The sequence below is a fragment of the Procambarus clarkii genome, chromosome 1, assembly GCF_040958095.1.
Source record: "Procambarus clarkii isolate CNS0578487 chromosome 1, FALCON_Pclarkii_2.0, whole genome shotgun sequence".
Classification (NCBI taxonomy): domain Eukaryota; kingdom Metazoa; phylum Arthropoda; class Malacostraca; order Decapoda; family Cambaridae; genus Procambarus; species Procambarus clarkii.
In genome coordinates this window covers 18,800,490-18,817,364 of record NC_091150.1, presented here as the reverse complement: position 1 = coordinate 18,817,364, position 16,875 = coordinate 18,800,490, and the positions used below count along the sequence as shown (strand labels likewise).

Genomic DNA, 16,875 nt, shown 5'->3' with positions numbered 1-16,875 from the left:
TATAATAGTATGTGGTGATGATATCCCGTTTTCTTTAGACGGTAATTCCACTACAAGTTACGTTTTCTATGGGTTAACTTGTTGGTAATACAGCTATTATCTTTATGATATATTAAATGGTGTCGGATTTTCCGACATAATTCCCCAGGGGCTGCTCACGGGTCGAAGTCCTAATTAGAACAGACGAACACCGATACTCCTCCTTCGAATTATTAGATTAATTTGTTGTTAGTAGTTAGTAATCACACATTTGTGTGTCTGTTCGTACAGGACGGATGTCCCGTACTAGAGTTGCAGGGGTTAGAAGTCTAATGCGATTTCATTTCCCTGTCAACTCTTGAAAGGCTAATATTCAAGCCTTATACATATTATTTAACCCAGAAGACTGAATGTGATCAAGTACTACAGTCAAGTATGATTCAGGGACTGCAGTGAGATCAGTGACATTAGATATAACTTGAAGTTTGTTCAGGTAACTGGTCACTGATATACAAACACTGAGGCCCATGGAATACATCTTGATTAAATAATAAATGTATCAAATCAGTCATCAGATTTATTGGGGTTTAATTTAGTTAATTGATTCAGAAGATTGAATAGCTCATCATTAAAGTAAAGTATGGTTCTGAGACTGCAGTGGGTTCAGTGACATTGGTCGCAGTGACTTGTAGCTGTTTTAGGCTACTGTTCACTGATTTGCCACTGAGGCCTCATGAACTCATCTCCAGCTTTAAATGATGATACTAACATCAACCTCTGTTGGTATAGTCAGCTATCTCCTTAGTATAATGCTACTGGAGAAATATAATCAGCTGACAAATTTAGATTTCTATTGGTATTGTTTATCTGCAGGCATAGGTCTCCCCAGGCTTGATACTGGGCCTGAGAGTAATTTACCTCCTGCAGAGTTTAACATGGTTATGCCCTGATATTTAGTAGGGCTACCGATGAATCGATGGCAATAGTCTGTCCCTACAAGGAGACCGAAGTCGGTGAGGTGATCAGACTTAATATTATCTGCCAATTTTATTCCTCTATTTCTCGGGAATTTGGCTGTTGCTCTCAGACCTTGAACTTGTAGGTCTACTGGTATTTTGTCCACCACAATGGCTTGTACTCGACAGACGTACCTGCCTAAGCGTACTGATGGTTGTACCACCTGGTAGACTTGAGGTCCTGCATCTGTTACAAACCCTGAGATGTTGAATGACGTCTGGACTACAGGCCTTAATTGTAGTTCATCTGCCAGCTTTTTAGTGATATATGTTCTCTGGGATCCTTGGTCAAACAACCCACGGGTATGGACCTTGGCCCTCTTATTCAGGATGGTAATTTGGGCAGTAGGCAAAGTCGTATTACCTTTAGACTTTGCCGATTGGACACTGTTTGTTGCACCTTGCAGTACTGTACTGTGGTGGGAATGCTATCTTCCACCTTGGGTCTTGAATACGTTAATTTCGTATATTTGCACAGTGCTGCATGGTGTCTACCTCTTCTACACCTGTTGCAGGTGTTGAATTGGGTATCACAATAGTCTATGTTGTGTGACTTGAGACACCTTGCACATCTCCCTAATTCCTGGAGTCGCTCCATACGAGTGTCTCTGGTTGGATAATTAGCACAACGGTATGTTGAATGTTTCTTTTTGCAGAACATACATGTCCTCCAGCCTACTGCACGTTTGGAAGTTACCGGTTTGGGTGAACTAGTAACAGTAGGCTTGGAGGATGCTGCTGCATTGTCAGATTTTCTGCAAATTGATGTTTGAGTAATTGACTGATGTTTATTTGGGGTAGTTGTTTTACCCTTTAATTGACTATTATTTTCTATTTCTGAAGGCTTGCATGAGGCTTTAACTTCCTCATTTGCTCGTCGTTTGTTTATGATGGAATGTAAACCTTCAGTGATGTCCTGTACTGTCAGGATGGTGTTATGTTGATGTGCATATAATTCATCTAGTATATCGCTGGACAATTTTCGTTGAAGGACTACTTTGGTCATCCATTCACCTGTAGTTATATCAACCTTAAGACTGAATGTTCTTAGTAGTGACTCAAACTCCATGCTGAAGGATTGTAATGAGTCAGCAGTCTGATCAGGTTGAGGTAAATCCAGCAATTGTAGTACTAGATGTATGACAGTTTTCTCATTGCCAGCATTATTCCTAGGAGGCTGGACTGGGAAATTAGTGCTGTCGCTATTTTCATTTACATTTTCTACTACTGGTTCAGCTTCACCTCTAGTTTGGAGGCATGTTAACTTAGTAGCTTCAGGTATTGGGTTTTCAGAAACCACAGAGACTGTGGATAAATTGTCTGAAAACTGCTTAATTTCTGGTGGTATAATATTAGGTGAAGCTGTAGTGGGTGAAGCTTTACTGGGTGAAGCTTTATCCTTGTTGATTAAAGGATCTAATCTGGCTTTACATTTATTCTCAAAAAGATCCAGATCATCCATAACATTATCTACTTTATTTGATGTACTTGCTATTTGTTCTGATTCAATTATCCTGTGTAAATGTTCCAACCTGCCTTGAGTTTCTTCTTCATATTGTGCTAGGTCAGACAGGAATGGTTCCACATCTTCAACTACTACGTCATCGTGGACTTGATTTTGGTAAGATTTCCTATTTGCTTTCAATATATGCAATTGGGTTTGAATCTGTAACAGTGGTATTTTCAACCGATGATAATTAATTACAGGCTCATATAACAACTGTTCATATTGGTTGAGATCCCTTGTTAGTTGGCGTTTGCTTGCTATTAAAGCACGCTTTGCTTTCTGTGGATTAGTCATGGTGACTTGTTAATTGAGCACCACTGGCTCATAAATTGTGAGCAAGTACTAATGGTAGCCTAGGGTAAATTCTGCACTTACTAGGCAATAATCCTACCTCTACTAGAGGTTAGCACTTAAAATTAATACACATTATATATATACAATCATACACACTAATGATTTCAGTGATAAACCAGTGTCACTGGAAGTACCTTTAGGTTAGCTCTTCTATATCACCCTAGGATGGAATAGACACTAATTAATCACTCAAAGGTGTAATGATCATAAGTAAATTATTATATATACAACTCAACTCGAGTTGATAAAAATTACACCCAAAATAGGGTCTGGACCATTCATTAATGGTATTAGGTTGTTCAACATAGTACAACTAACTGTCTATGGTAATAATGGGACTAGGATGAGCAATAATAGTTCAACTAGTCAATGGTAATTTCCTACCCTGTTGTGGGTTGGCAATTAGTAAATATTATATTGTGAACACTAGTGCAATATATATTAAATAATTCTCTATTTTGGAGAAATAATATACACAATTATTGATAATAGCCTCTTAATTGCCTCTATGAAACTTCTAATATTATCTAGAAGTATTAAATATTATTAGTGACCTCGCGAAATAAACTCCACAAAATTCGTAGATAATCTCTCGCGAAATTTAACACCACGAAATCCGTGAACAATCTTGCGAGGACACAGCCACTAATTTGGCTGGCTTCTATATTAGCGCTGTCATTTCACAGAATAACACTCCACCAAATCTGTGGGTGTGCATGAAACCGCTGACTAAGGCTTATCTGAACTGAGCGGGGCTCGTGTACTTGCACGAGTCAACGCCGCCGTCATGACTGCTGGCTTTGTTTAAATCACACTGCACTAGTATATTTAATGAATCCACTGGTTAACTGGTTCATCCGGTACTAAGATGACCAAATGTGGGTTCATAGGACCGAATAATCCGGTTCGAAGGACCAAATAATGTGGGAACCGACCTGTGAGATTTATATTTATTTAATTTATATGAATTTATATTTACGTTAATTTATATACTTCGATAGCAATTTGTATAATGATAAGTGGACTGTATTTCTGCAATAATCTCAATCTCGCAAATCGATCCTCTACACATTAGGGGGGGTTTATTAGTTTATATATATGCAGCCAATCAAACTACAGAATTAGACTACATACATTGAAAAGGTTCCTTATCTTATAGTACAGCAGGTTAGTCCACCAGGTATAACTAGGGTGTAGACACCAAATTATCCTCTTTGAGGTAGCTTCCATCACCCAGTAACTGGTGCACAAAATCTTGCTTCCTCGTCTTGACCTGTTAAAAGGGCGCTAGCTGTGAAGCCAGATTCTATATATGACAAGCTATATCAGAGAAAACACTATACATGGAACAATAAAGACCTGGCTTAATTACCTTTAGTTTGAGGCTTCCACGTGCTCTAACCGGCTCACCCTATATAATGACATTAATGGCCAAAAATGAAGATACATGGGTTTTGGAAAGAACACTTAACTTGATTTGTAGACAGCGTGTTGATAATGGTACACTTCTGGTTTCCATAACACTACGTCCAAGTAAATTTAACAGGAGCCGTATTTGCTCCTGTGAGCCTCTGGTCTAGTCTCAACAATGGCTGCCCTCCTTCCCCACTCACGCCTGGCTTACATTGTCCAGATTTCAGAAAGTGATAGAAGGGTCACATTTACTCTACTTTAATATTGATAATTAAGTTAATTTATATAAGATGTTTTTATGATGGTAAAGTCCAAAGACTAATGTATTTAAGAATAATTCCCACCATAATAGGTGGAGAATATAATAGTATGTGGTGATGATATCCCGTTTTCTTTAGACGGTAATTCCACTACAAGTTACGTTTTCTATGGGTTAACTTGTTGGTAATACAGCTATTATCTTTATGATATATTAAATGGTGTCGGATTTTCCGACATGGCCCTCAACCGTTCCTGATACGTGAGCTGACTTATCTCTGGAATGATTTTTGTTGCCCGGTGTTGCACTTCTCGAGAGAAGCTGTGTTCTTCTGATGATGAGGTCTCCATGCCTGGATACAGCAATACAAATGGGCCGCACCAGAGCTTTAAACAGTTGAATCACTACCTCCTTCCCTTGAAGTCAAAAGTACACTCAGTTATTTCAAGTGTTTATTTTGCTTTTCTGAGAGCTGCTCCCACCTGTTGTACAATTTTCATTGAGTGGTGGATTTTAACTCTAAGGTTCTTTTCGTCATCAATCTGCTGTATTTGATGAATACATCTGAGCCTTGACTCACTGGATGAATACACTTGACCATTGACTCACTGGATGAATACACTTGACCATTGACTCACTGGATGAACACACTTGACCATTGACTCACTGGATGAATACACTTGACCATTGACTCACTAGATGAATACACTTGATCATTGACTCACTGGATGAATACACTTGACCATTGACTCACTGGATGAATACACTTGACCATTGACTCACTAGATGAATACACTTGACCATTGACTCACTAGATGAATACACTTGACCATTGACTCACTAGATGAATACACTTGACCATTGACTCACTGGATGAATACACTTGACCATTGACTCACTGGATGAACACACTTGACCATTGACTCACTGGATGAATACACTTGACCATTGACTCACTGGATGAACACACTTGACCATTGACTCACTGGATGAATACACTTGACCATTGACTCACTGGATGAATACACTTGGCATTAGACTTGCTGGACAAATATTTCAGTTGGTGAGCTAAAAATAAATGGTATTTCTTAAAAATCAAAGTAATAATATCACAACTTGTAAGTTTATATGTAGGTAGACCCAGGCTAGGTTAGCTTGGGTTAGGTTAGGCTGGATTGGGTTGGATAGGGTAAGGCTGGATTGGGTTGGATAGGGTAAGGCTGGATTGGGTTGGATAGGGTTAGGCTGGATTGGGTTGGATAGGGTTAGGTTTGGTTGGGTTGGGTTGAGTTAGGTTAATTAGAAGTTCTGGTTATATCAGAATTTAGACTATCTGGTATAACCAGATTTTTCTTAAGACAGATTATATCAAAACATTTTATATTTGTGATGTAGTGAAGCATCTACACAGTCGCCATCCTGAGTCGTATTTGTGATGTAGTGAAGCATCTACACAGTCGCCATCCTGAGTCGTATTTGTGATGTAGTGAAGCATCTACACAGTCGCCATCCTGAGTCGTATTTGTGATGTAGTGAAGCATCTACACAGTCGCCATCCTGAGTCGTATTTGTGATGTAGTGAAGCATCTACACAGTCGCCATCCTGAGTCGTATTTGTGATGTAGTGAAGCATCTACACAGTCGCCATCCTGAGTCGTATTTGTGATGTAGTGAAGCATCTACACAGTCGCCATCCTGAGTCGTATTTGTGATGTAGTGAAGCATCTACACAGTCGCCATCCTGAGTCGTATTTGTGATGTAGTGAAGCATCTACACAGTCGCCATCCTGAGCCGTATTTGTGATGTAGTGAAGCATCTACACAGTCGCCATCCTGAGTCGTATTTGTGATGTAGTGAAGCATGTACACAGTCGCCATCCTGAGTCGTATTTGTGATGTAGTGAAGCATCTACACAGTCGCCATCCTGAGTCGTCTTATGTGATGTAGTGAAGCATCTACACAGTCGCCATCCTGAGTCGTCTTATGTGAGGGACGACTGTCGAGCAGCGAGGGAAATTCTGCTATTGGATGAAGATTAGTAAGAAGTAGATGTTATTGGTTAGCAGTAAGTTATGAAAGGTTGTTATGGGTTATTACACTGTTAGTGTTATTAATATAAGTGATCATACTGGCGACTTACTCAATCATGCCCTGGACGAGGGAGTGACCGAAGCGGAAGGCCACTGTGGCGAACTCGTTCAATAAAGCCGCGTTAAGGCCGCTGTCGTAGCCCCTGGAGAAGCCCTCCCGCAGCGGCAGTAGTCCGTTCTCGGCCATATAGTCCTTCCCTGTGAGGTCACACAAGGTTCAGGTCAGGTCACGGGAGGTCACAGACACCCGGGGTCACGTCAGGGAGGGACCTGCACATCGTGGTGAGCCGGTGCCACGGAAGATGTCACCCCAGGATGGCCTAGTACATGTAGTTGTGATCCGGAAACACTACGGAAACAAAACTTGAAGGTGGTCACTATACGAGTTCTGGGCGGCGTCACTCAGTGGTACCCGCAGCTGCTTGTTAGATCTAACTAGTCAATCACTACTATTACCACTAATCACCAACAGTAACTACAAGTAGTCAGGTAATGCCTCTCTTGCTAACAGTAGCCGAGGCAAGGAGAAGGATCTCCACGTGGAACCGGGGTTCCCAACCCGGGGCGCTGTACTCCCAGGGGCATGCAGTCCCTGAAGGTACGCAGCCTTCAGGGGCTGCGACTGAGAGTTAGGCTGCGTCCCCATTTACCAGATTTAATCCGCTGACGAATACAGTAAAACCTGCTATGGGAGGCTGGCACAGGTTACTTTGCGATGATTTCGGGGCTCAATTAACAGGGTCCGTTGTCCGGTCCTCGACCAGATCTCTTTATCAGAATGTCAGGATGTTCCGCCCAGGTGTCAAACTCTTGTCAACAAAATCATTAAAGATCACAAAAAGGTAGAATATGAAATACTTAATCATCGCCGAATTTCCTTTAAAAATGTTAAGAGGCAAGTAATACTAAATAAGGAACATAACATTTTGGAAATAATATATGCAAAATTAACAGAACTAAAACACTTAAAATTAGTAACGATTTCCGGTTGAAATCGAGAATCTTCTCCCTTATGGGTTAATTTTCACAGATCTTCTCAGGAAAAGCAGGTTGACAATTTTTACTTGTTGGATCTGTCCTAAATTATCATGTATGTCATATGACTTTTATATAATATTATTTTGGTTGTATTGTTTGGACATAGAATTTGTCAAAATGGACTCTTTGGTCAGGTAGTTTAGCTCATATATTTGTTATGTTCAGCAGGTAAACCTTCATCATGTCAAGAACAAGGAAATGGAGTTGTGTTTGTAGCCTCGTAGCGGATGATGAATCCATGTTTGTAGCCTCGTAGCGGATGATGAATCCATGTTTCTTCAATTTGCAGAAAATGTGAGATGATGAACTGAAGGAAGATTTTTATTGATTGCATACACATCAAAATGCAATTTGAAAGCTAGACTTCGAAGGAGTTTTACTGTTCAAAACTCCTTCAAAGAGTTTTGAATGTGTTCTCAAGACATGGTGGAAAAGCACCCTGTGTCCTCAAATTATTTGCAACAACGTACTTGTGAGAATCTGGATTCAGTTCTCGTTTTAACACTCAAAACAAAATCTAGAAATCGCCCGAGACCACAGCCAGCTTGCGGATTGCAATCTGCAAGAAAGTTCCTTGTTTTGACACAATCGTGAACGATAAGCAGGAACAAAGAAGTCACTGAATTTTATGTTCAGAACTGGGATTAATTTTAACGTTTATAATTTGTTCTAATTGCTCAACTTATATCTAAATTTTATGCACCGAGTTAAAATCTTATATTTTGCGTTGAATTTGTTTACCCGCAATAATGTATATGGTTCTAAAATATGAGTTTTAACTTCATCTTCAAATGGGATACAACCTCTGCACGGCTCCCAACGTGAATCACAAATTTTCTACAGGTGAGGTATATAAAAGGTTGGTAACCACTGACCTAGGACGAGAGGGAGCCACTCGTTGTAGATGATGTGCTGGTAGATGGCCACCACTATCCTCCTGGTCTCCTGGTAGATGGTCTCGTCTGACCAGTGGGGGTTGAGACGGGCCAGCTCCCGGGCGATGCGGTTGTGCATCCTCACCCACACGGTGTGGATGATGGCCAGTTCTATTTGCTGATTGACGCGACCGTCTCCTGCCAGTGGATGATTGATTTTAATATCTCTGGAACCATAACTTCGTGTAAGAGAGAGATTTTACATGACAACAATGGTATTGGCTGTGAGAGTTAAAGTCTCTCTAGCGACAGACAAGCTCCTAAAGCCATAATAGGAGAGACAGCTTCAAGAATGATGCAAAAATATCATTCCCTGGATGTCAAAATTTGCCATAAACCATAATGATCGAGTTTTCCCTCGATACAGAATAATGTACAGAAAATGCATTATACAGTGTGTCACACAAGTCTGGAATCATAAGACTAACAGATAAAACCGTCTTGTATTGCGTTGTATTATTACTGTGTTTCTGTAGGACTCTCCTGGTGATCTGTTTGCCTGAGGAAATTATAATGTCTGATGTAGCGTTGACGTTGTGTATTTTCTGAACAAATTTTTTTTTGAGATATATACAAGAGTTGTTACATTCTTGTAGAGCCACTAGTACGCGTAGCGTTTCGGGCAGGTCCCTCGAATACGATCCCCGCCGCGAAGAATCGTTTTTTCATCCAAGTACACATTTTACTGTTGCGTTAAACAGAGGCTACAGTTAAGGAATTGCGCCCAGTAAGTCCTCCCCGGCCAGGATACGAACCTATGACATAGCGCTCGCGGAACGCCAGGCGAGTGTCTTACCACTACACCACGGAGACTGTTTAGAATCCATGGCTTCATATGAACACTTGGGGGACGGCCCGCATCAACACTCAATATATAGGCAAGACGACGTGGCTCTCAAGGCGCCGCACAATGTAGTTAGGTAATTACCAGCCACGGTGAAATCATTCTGAAGATGATGCAAATCTTACAAAGAAACATTGAAATAGTTTGTTTATACTCAAGGAAAGTTACGGGTTATTCATGCCCATGCCACCTCTTGGGTGGCTTAATCTTCATCAATCTATTAAATCTATGGATGAAGAGATGCATGTAGTGTAAGACTAACGAAGGATTGATGAACAAATGTGTACACACAGGTGAACAAGTGAGTGTATGGAACGTGTACACACAGGTGAACAAGTGAGTGTATGGAACGTGTACACACAGGTGAACAAGTGAGTGTATGGAACGTATACACACAGGTGAACAAGTGAGTGTATGGAACGTGTACACAGATGAACTAATGAACGAAAGTACAACATGGAAGCTGAAGAAGACAAGTTAACAGCTCTGGAAATAAGGAATTTATGTGTGGAATCACTTAGGGCAAGACTGAACACTTAGGTCTCGTGCAGAGGCAAGACTGAACCCTTAGCTCTCGTGCAGAGGCAAGGCTGAACACTTAGGTCTCGTGCAGAGGCAAGACTGAACCCTTAGGTCTCGTGCAGAGGCAAGACTGAACACTTAGGTCTCGTGCAGAGGCAAGACTGAACACTTAGGTCTCGTGCAGAGGCAAGACTGAACACTTAGCTCTCGTGCAGAGGCAAGACTGAACACTTAGGGTTGGTGCAGAGGCAAGACTGAACCGTTGAACAGAGAACAAAAATACTTACCAGCCTTGAAACAAGAATTTCCGTGGCTAGTGGACTGGCACTCCGTGACTGACGAGTCAGGAGGGAGGAGGTCCCGCTCCTGCACCACCAGGAGGCCGCCACGGAACAGTCGCAGCGTCTGCTCCTCCTGGCGGCTCGACCCGTAGATGTTGGACCCGTCCAGGTAGTGCGTGACCTGGTTCATCTGACGGGGAGAGGTACCTTAGCGTGCGGCTAATGCCAAGTGATGTATAAGGGTTCGTCCAAGGTCAACATTGTATGTCTTTTGACGTGTTTAACTACATAAAGTTATAATAATTGCATTGTGCCTTTAAATCTCTGAAATTAACAAGAGTTGACGTAACTGTTACATAATAATAAGGTAAACTGTCTAATTACATATAAAAGTCATTAATTAAAAGTATTTTTGAGGATGTCGGCAATTCCTCACACTCAAACATATTGATGCAAACGGGTTTAGTATAAGATATTTTTTTTTAGGCTTCTTTTTCCTGGTCTACCATATTTATTTGTGCTCTCCAATGATTCATATAAGAGAAATCAGGAAATTATGGATTGTATTCTTACTAAATTGTTTGAGTTTGGTAAGTTAAAATTGTAATTATATTTTTATAAATTTCTGTATATTTAAGATATACGGAATTTTATGTAAATATATTTTTCAATATTTTGCATATTTTTAACTCATGTGAAAAGCAGAACTTTATAAAATAAAATAAAAATTGATTTGTGTTATAATTGCAGAACAGAGATATATAGGCTTCTTCCCAAGCTTCATGACCCGTGACTATACACACCAAGTGTCTGCCTTAGTCTGGGAGTATTTCCAGCACTCAAGTACACTTGGTGGTTGGTTACTGAGCTTGTGTGGTGTTGATAACTCTCTCGCGGTTGATGGGTTGTAAGCTTTACACTGTACCAGTTGCTCAAGCTGGAGGATCTTGAGTGGAATGACAAGACCACACACTAGAATGTGAGGGGACGACGACGTTTCGGTCCGTCCTGGACCATTCTCAAGTCGATTGTGACTTGAGAATGGTCTAGGACGGACCGAAACGTCGTCGACCACACACTAGAATGTGAAGGGACTTGTCATCATACTTTAGCCACGTTATTGTGACTCATCGCCTACATCTTGAGTGGAACACTTGCACTCTACAGAGTTAAGTGCGGCGACGGTGAGCTGATTATAATGCGTCAATATTAGAGACACAGTAACTCGAGCCTGCACCTTGCTCACCTGTTCACCGTGTCCCAGAGTACATGGGTCGGCGCGGGGGGCGAGCATGGACCTGACGAAGTTCATACAGCGGCGACCAGTCCCACCGAAGAAGGGGTCGTCGGCGGGGATCTCGATGGGGAAGCAGGCCGGGTGGCGGACGGCGGCGTCCACCAGGTGTCGGCCGCTCTCACCACAACACTGGATGCCGCCCATGTCTCCTGCCCAACACACACACCTTTATTGTAGGCGATGAGTCACAATAACGTGGCTAAAGTAAGTTGACCAGACCATACACTAGAATGTGAAGGGACGACGACGTTTCGGTCCGTCCTGGACCATTCTCAAATCGACTTGAGAATGATCCAGGACGGATCGAAATGTCGTCGTCCCTTCACCTTCTAGTGTGTGGTCTAGTCAACACACACCTTTATATATATCGCGTCGTAGACATTGTCATCATGGAAGTGGTTTGATGTGCAGGACCTCGGCCACCAGCCCCTACTAAAGTGTATAGTGTAAATAACTATTGCCACAGTGGAATATAAAACTGCGTGAGTATATGTCTTGATGCTGCTAACATAATGAGGTTATGAATGAAAGCAATTGCATACTACTGCGAGGATAATTAGATCGAATAACTAAATTAAACTATGCACAAGAAATTGCTTTGTAACGTAATTGTGACAGAGAAGTTACCCCCCTTAATGTATACAAGTCAAGGAGACACATGCAGTTGACGCATGAGACACATGCGGTTGACGCATGAGACACATGCGGTTGACGCATGAGACACATGCGGTTGACGCATGAGACACATGCGGTTGACGCATGAGACACATGCGGTTGACGCATGAGACACATGCGGTTGACGCATGAGACACATGCGGTTGACGCATGAGACACATGCGGTTGACGCATGAGACACATGCGGTTGACGCACGAGACACATGCGGTTGACGCACGAGACACGCGGTTGACGCACGAGACACATGCAGTTGACGCATGAGACACATGCAGTTGACGCATGAGACACATGCAGTTGACGCATGAGACACATGCGGTTGACGCATGAGACACATGCGGTTGACGCATGAGACACATGCGGTTGACACATGAGACACATGCGGTTGACACATGAGACACATGCGGTTGACGCATGAGACACATGCGGTTGACGCACGAGACACATGCGGTTGACGCACGAGACACATGCGGTTGACGCATGAGACACACGCGGTTGTGTCATTTAACCAACTCACCACAGAACTAAACTAAATAATTTTAGTTTATTTAGTTCTGTGAATAGCTTAAGGAAGACCGTCCATAACATTGACGGATAAACTGGTAAAAAGCGGCTTTTGTAACAACAGATTAATGCTACAAAATACAGCTGTAATGAGACACCAAGCTGGGCAGACTGTGTACCACCAACACACACCAAGCTGGGCAGACTGTACCACCAACACACACCAAGCTGGGCAGACTGTGTACCACCAACACACACCAAGCTGGGCAGACTGTGTACCACCAACACACACCAAGCTGGGCAGACTGTGTACCACCAACACACACCAAGCTGGGCAGACTGTGTACCACCAACACACACCAAGCTGGGCAGACTGTACCACCAACACACACCAAGCTGGGCAGACTGTACCACCAACACACACCAAGCTGGGCTGACTGTACCACCAACACACACCAAGCTGGGCAGACTGTACCACCAACACACACCAAGCTGGGCAGACTGTGTACCACCAACACACACCAAGCTGGGCAGACTGTGTACCACCAACACACACCAAGCTGGGCAGACTGTACCACCAACACACACCAAGCTGGGCAGACTGTGTACCACCAACACACACCAAGCTGGGCAGACTGTACCACCAACACACACACCAAGCTGGGCAGACTGTGTACCACCAACACAATATTGAGCGGAACTACATCAAGTCTTCAGTTAATCTGAAATGAAAATCTGCAAAATGCCATTCACTTTACATAAATCTGAATCCTTATGACAAGAATGTGGCTCTGGCACACCTCACCAATATTATCAAGTGGCGTAGTGGACGTGTAGTGGTGTAGGGACGTGTAGTGGTGTAGGGACGTGTAGTGGACGTGTAGTGGTGTAGGGACGTGTAGTGGTGTAGGGACGTGTAGTGGACGTGTAGTGGTGTAGGGACGTGTAGTGGACGTGTAGTGGTGTAGGGACGTGTAGTGGACGAGTAGTGGTGTAGTGACGTGTAGTGGACGTGTAGTGGTGTAGTGACGTGTAGTGGACGAGTAGTGGTGTAGTAGTGATGTTAGAACTAAACACTAACATGAGCATCATTCTAAAGATAAATAAAAACTCACTTTTAATTCCCTTGAAAGGCATAGCCAGAGGGAGAGAAACATTAAAATACACAAAAGAATGAAATCAACAAAATAATTATGTGCAAGCTGTAGAAACTATGAAGTCATGTTAAGAACCCAAAACAACGGATTCAAATTAGAAATATCTAATTTTTTAATGAATATATGAATTTTTTGGGGGGGAAACTGGCGGGAGAGTGGCAAGAGCTGCCATTTAAGGGCGTCAGTACTGACCGAACCTGTTGATTGGGGTGTGGGCGAGGTCGTGGTCCAGGAACTGACCCCACTGCATGACGGAGAGGGTCAGGTCAGCGCTGGGTCGGTCCTCGTCGGCAGCTACGCTGGTGGACACCAGTCTGGCGGAGGGCAGCGGGCCGCCGCCCACACTCACACGCGGACCTGAAAGTCCTGCAGAATCACGACAAAAATTAATTTTTATGTTAAAAAACAGTTTGCGGAACGGGAAGATGTTGTCATTATGGGTTTCATTCTATGGTGCATGGAAGCCTTCTCCCGTGGGCAATAGTGTGGGAGTGTGGGGGAGGAGCTGGGGCAACACTGTAGTGTGGGGGAGGAGCTGGGGCAACACTGTAGTGTGGGGGAGGAGCTGGGGCAACACTGTAGTGTGGGGGAGGAGCTGGGGCAACACTGTAGTGTGGGGGAGGAGCTGGGGCAACACTGTAGTGTGGGGGAGGAGCTGGGGCAACACTGTAGTGTGGGGGAGGAGCTGGGGCAACACTGTAGTGTGGGGGAGGAGCTGGGGCAACACTGTAGTGTGGGGGAGGAGCTGGGGCAACACTGTAGTGTGGGGGAGGAGCTGGGGCAACACTGTAGTGTGGGGGAGGAGCTGGGGCAACACTGTAGTGTGGGGGAGGAGCTGGGGCAACACTGTAGTGTGGGGGAGGAGCTGGGGCAACACGGTAGTGTGGGGGAGGAGCTGGGGCAACACTGTAGTGTGGGGGAGGAGCTGGGGCAACACTGTAGTGTGGGGGAGGAGCTGGGGCAACACTGTAGTGTGGGGGGAGGAGCTGGGGCAACACTGTAGTGTGGGGGGAGGAGCTGGGGCAACACTGTAGTGTGGGGGGAGGAGCTGGGGCAACACTGTAGTGTGGGGGAGGAGCTGGGGCAACACTGTAGTGTGGGGGAGGAGCTGGGGCAACACTGTAGTGTGGGGGGAGGAGCTGGGGCAACACTGTAGTGTGGGGGAGGAACTGGGGCAACACTGTAGTGTGGGGGAGGAGCTGGGGCAACACTGTAGTGTGGGGGAGGAGCTGGGGCAACACTGTAGTGTGGGGGAGGAGCTGGGGCAACACTGTAGTGTGGGGGAGGAGCTGGGGCAACACTCACCGTCACTGTAGTGTGGGGGACGGAGCCTCTGGTAGGTGGTCCTAGCCTGGCCCCAGGACGGGTGCTCCAGGTTGTTGCAGGAGCCGTCGAGGGTGCGGTAGAGGAGGTGCCGGTCACACCTGGGGTGCCTGGGGCAGGTGGCAGCGATGACGGTGTTGGCCAGTGTCACCTCCTGCAGGTCCTCCTCACCCTGCGGCCCCGTCACCCTGGACCTGTTCCCACCGTACATCATACTAGTTCACAAGTGTTCTCGTCACAAGTGCCTGCACACGGTACAGGTGTTGGTGTGTGTGTGAGGACGTATCCTGCCCGTGTGGGGACCAGGCTGGTGTGGAGAGCCCGACCCTCACTTGAACGGGATAATGCATAGCTCCTTATTCCATGACTTGAGTACGCTACTCCGCTGTGTGTGTGTGTGTGTGTGTGTGTGTGTGTGTGTGTGTGTGTGTGTGTGTGTGTGTGTGTGTGTGTGTGTGTGTGTGTTACAAAAAAATTAATGTAGTTGATATAAAAGAGGAAAAATACATTGGTACGAAAGGAGGGGGTCCAAGAGCTAATAGCTCGATTCTGCAGACACAAATAGTAAATAAACATCACATAACACACAATGCACAGCACACAATATACAGTACACGGTACACAGCACAAAGCATATAGCACACAGTACACAACATTCAATACACAGAACACAATACACAACCCGCACAGCACACAGCATTCAGTACATACACTGTAAGTACAATCCTTACTCATGAGTAAGCAATGTACTACTATGGAGTAGGCAACTCCATTGTCTCCTGAGACTGATGGATGCCTACTACTACTCATGAGAAAGGAATGGAGTTTCAAGGAAATGGTTCACCAAGGCCGTGTGGGATTCAGAGACTACATAACAGGCACCATGACGATGCGAGGACCAATAGTAGTAGTATCAGTGATATATAACCCTCCACCAAACGACAGAAGACCCAGGGAAGTGTATGACAACAACAACATGACAGTTAACAACATAATTGAGAGGGCAGCCTCTGCTGCCTCTAGAATTCGATCCCATCTGCTCATCATGAGGGACTTCAATCACGGAAGGATAGACTGGGAGAACAAGGAACAGCATGGAGGAAACGTCGAGAGCTAAACTATTGGAGGTGGCAACAAAAAACTTTTTTAGCCAGCATGTCAGGGAACCCACAAGAATGAGGGGAAATGATGAACCAGCGAGACTCTACCTAGTCTTTACTCTGAACGACTCCGACATAAGGGAAATCAGCTTCGAGGCCCCAATAGGTATGAACAATCACAGTGTACTGATGTTTGAGTATCTGGTCGAAGGGTTAATGAAATAAAGGAAGGGACTTGAAAACAAAATGCTGGCATTCCGAATGGGATGCCATATTGTCACGATGTTCCAACACCCAACATCCGCTCTCCAGACACACACTGGCAGAGGGCTTCAGCAACACGCTGACAGGAGTCTCAGATAATCACATACGTGGGTCCCCTTAGCACCCTGGCAGAAGTCTCTAGCAACACACTGGCAGTACTTCTCAGCAGACAACCACAACTGTCGTCTTGTAACTCCTAACCAATTCCCGGGTATGTCGGTCCACACAACACTACATATATCCAGCAGCTAACACACTGCTACTACCGACGGCGGCCACTTCCTCCTCTCACAGGACCAAGTCAAGAGTTCTGGACTG

At 44.3% G+C, this 16,875-nt stretch overlaps 1 protein-coding gene across 1 annotated transcript in view; it reads right to left on the bottom strand.

Moving 5' to 3' along the window:
- Positions 1-15,562, bottom strand: part of LOC123753946 (salivary peroxidase/catechol oxidase-like) — a 43,236-nt gene extending 27,674 nt beyond the window's left edge. Inside the window, exons 1-6 of the mRNA XM_069321000.1 lie at positions 14,991-15,562; positions 14,063-14,318; positions 11,486-11,685; positions 10,246-10,429; positions 8,533-8,730; positions 6,670-6,817 (exon numbers count right to left, since the gene is read on the bottom strand). Of these exons, the coding sequence (XP_069177101.1) occupies positions 6,670-6,817; positions 8,533-8,730; positions 10,246-10,429; positions 11,486-11,685; positions 14,063-14,318; positions 14,991-15,407 (1,403 nt within the window). The 5' untranslated portion in view covers positions 15,408-15,562. The remainder of the gene's footprint in view (positions 1-6,669; positions 6,818-8,532; positions 8,731-10,245; positions 10,430-11,485; positions 11,686-14,062; positions 14,319-14,990) is intronic.
- Between the last annotated feature and the right edge of the window lie 1,313 nt (positions 15,563-16,875).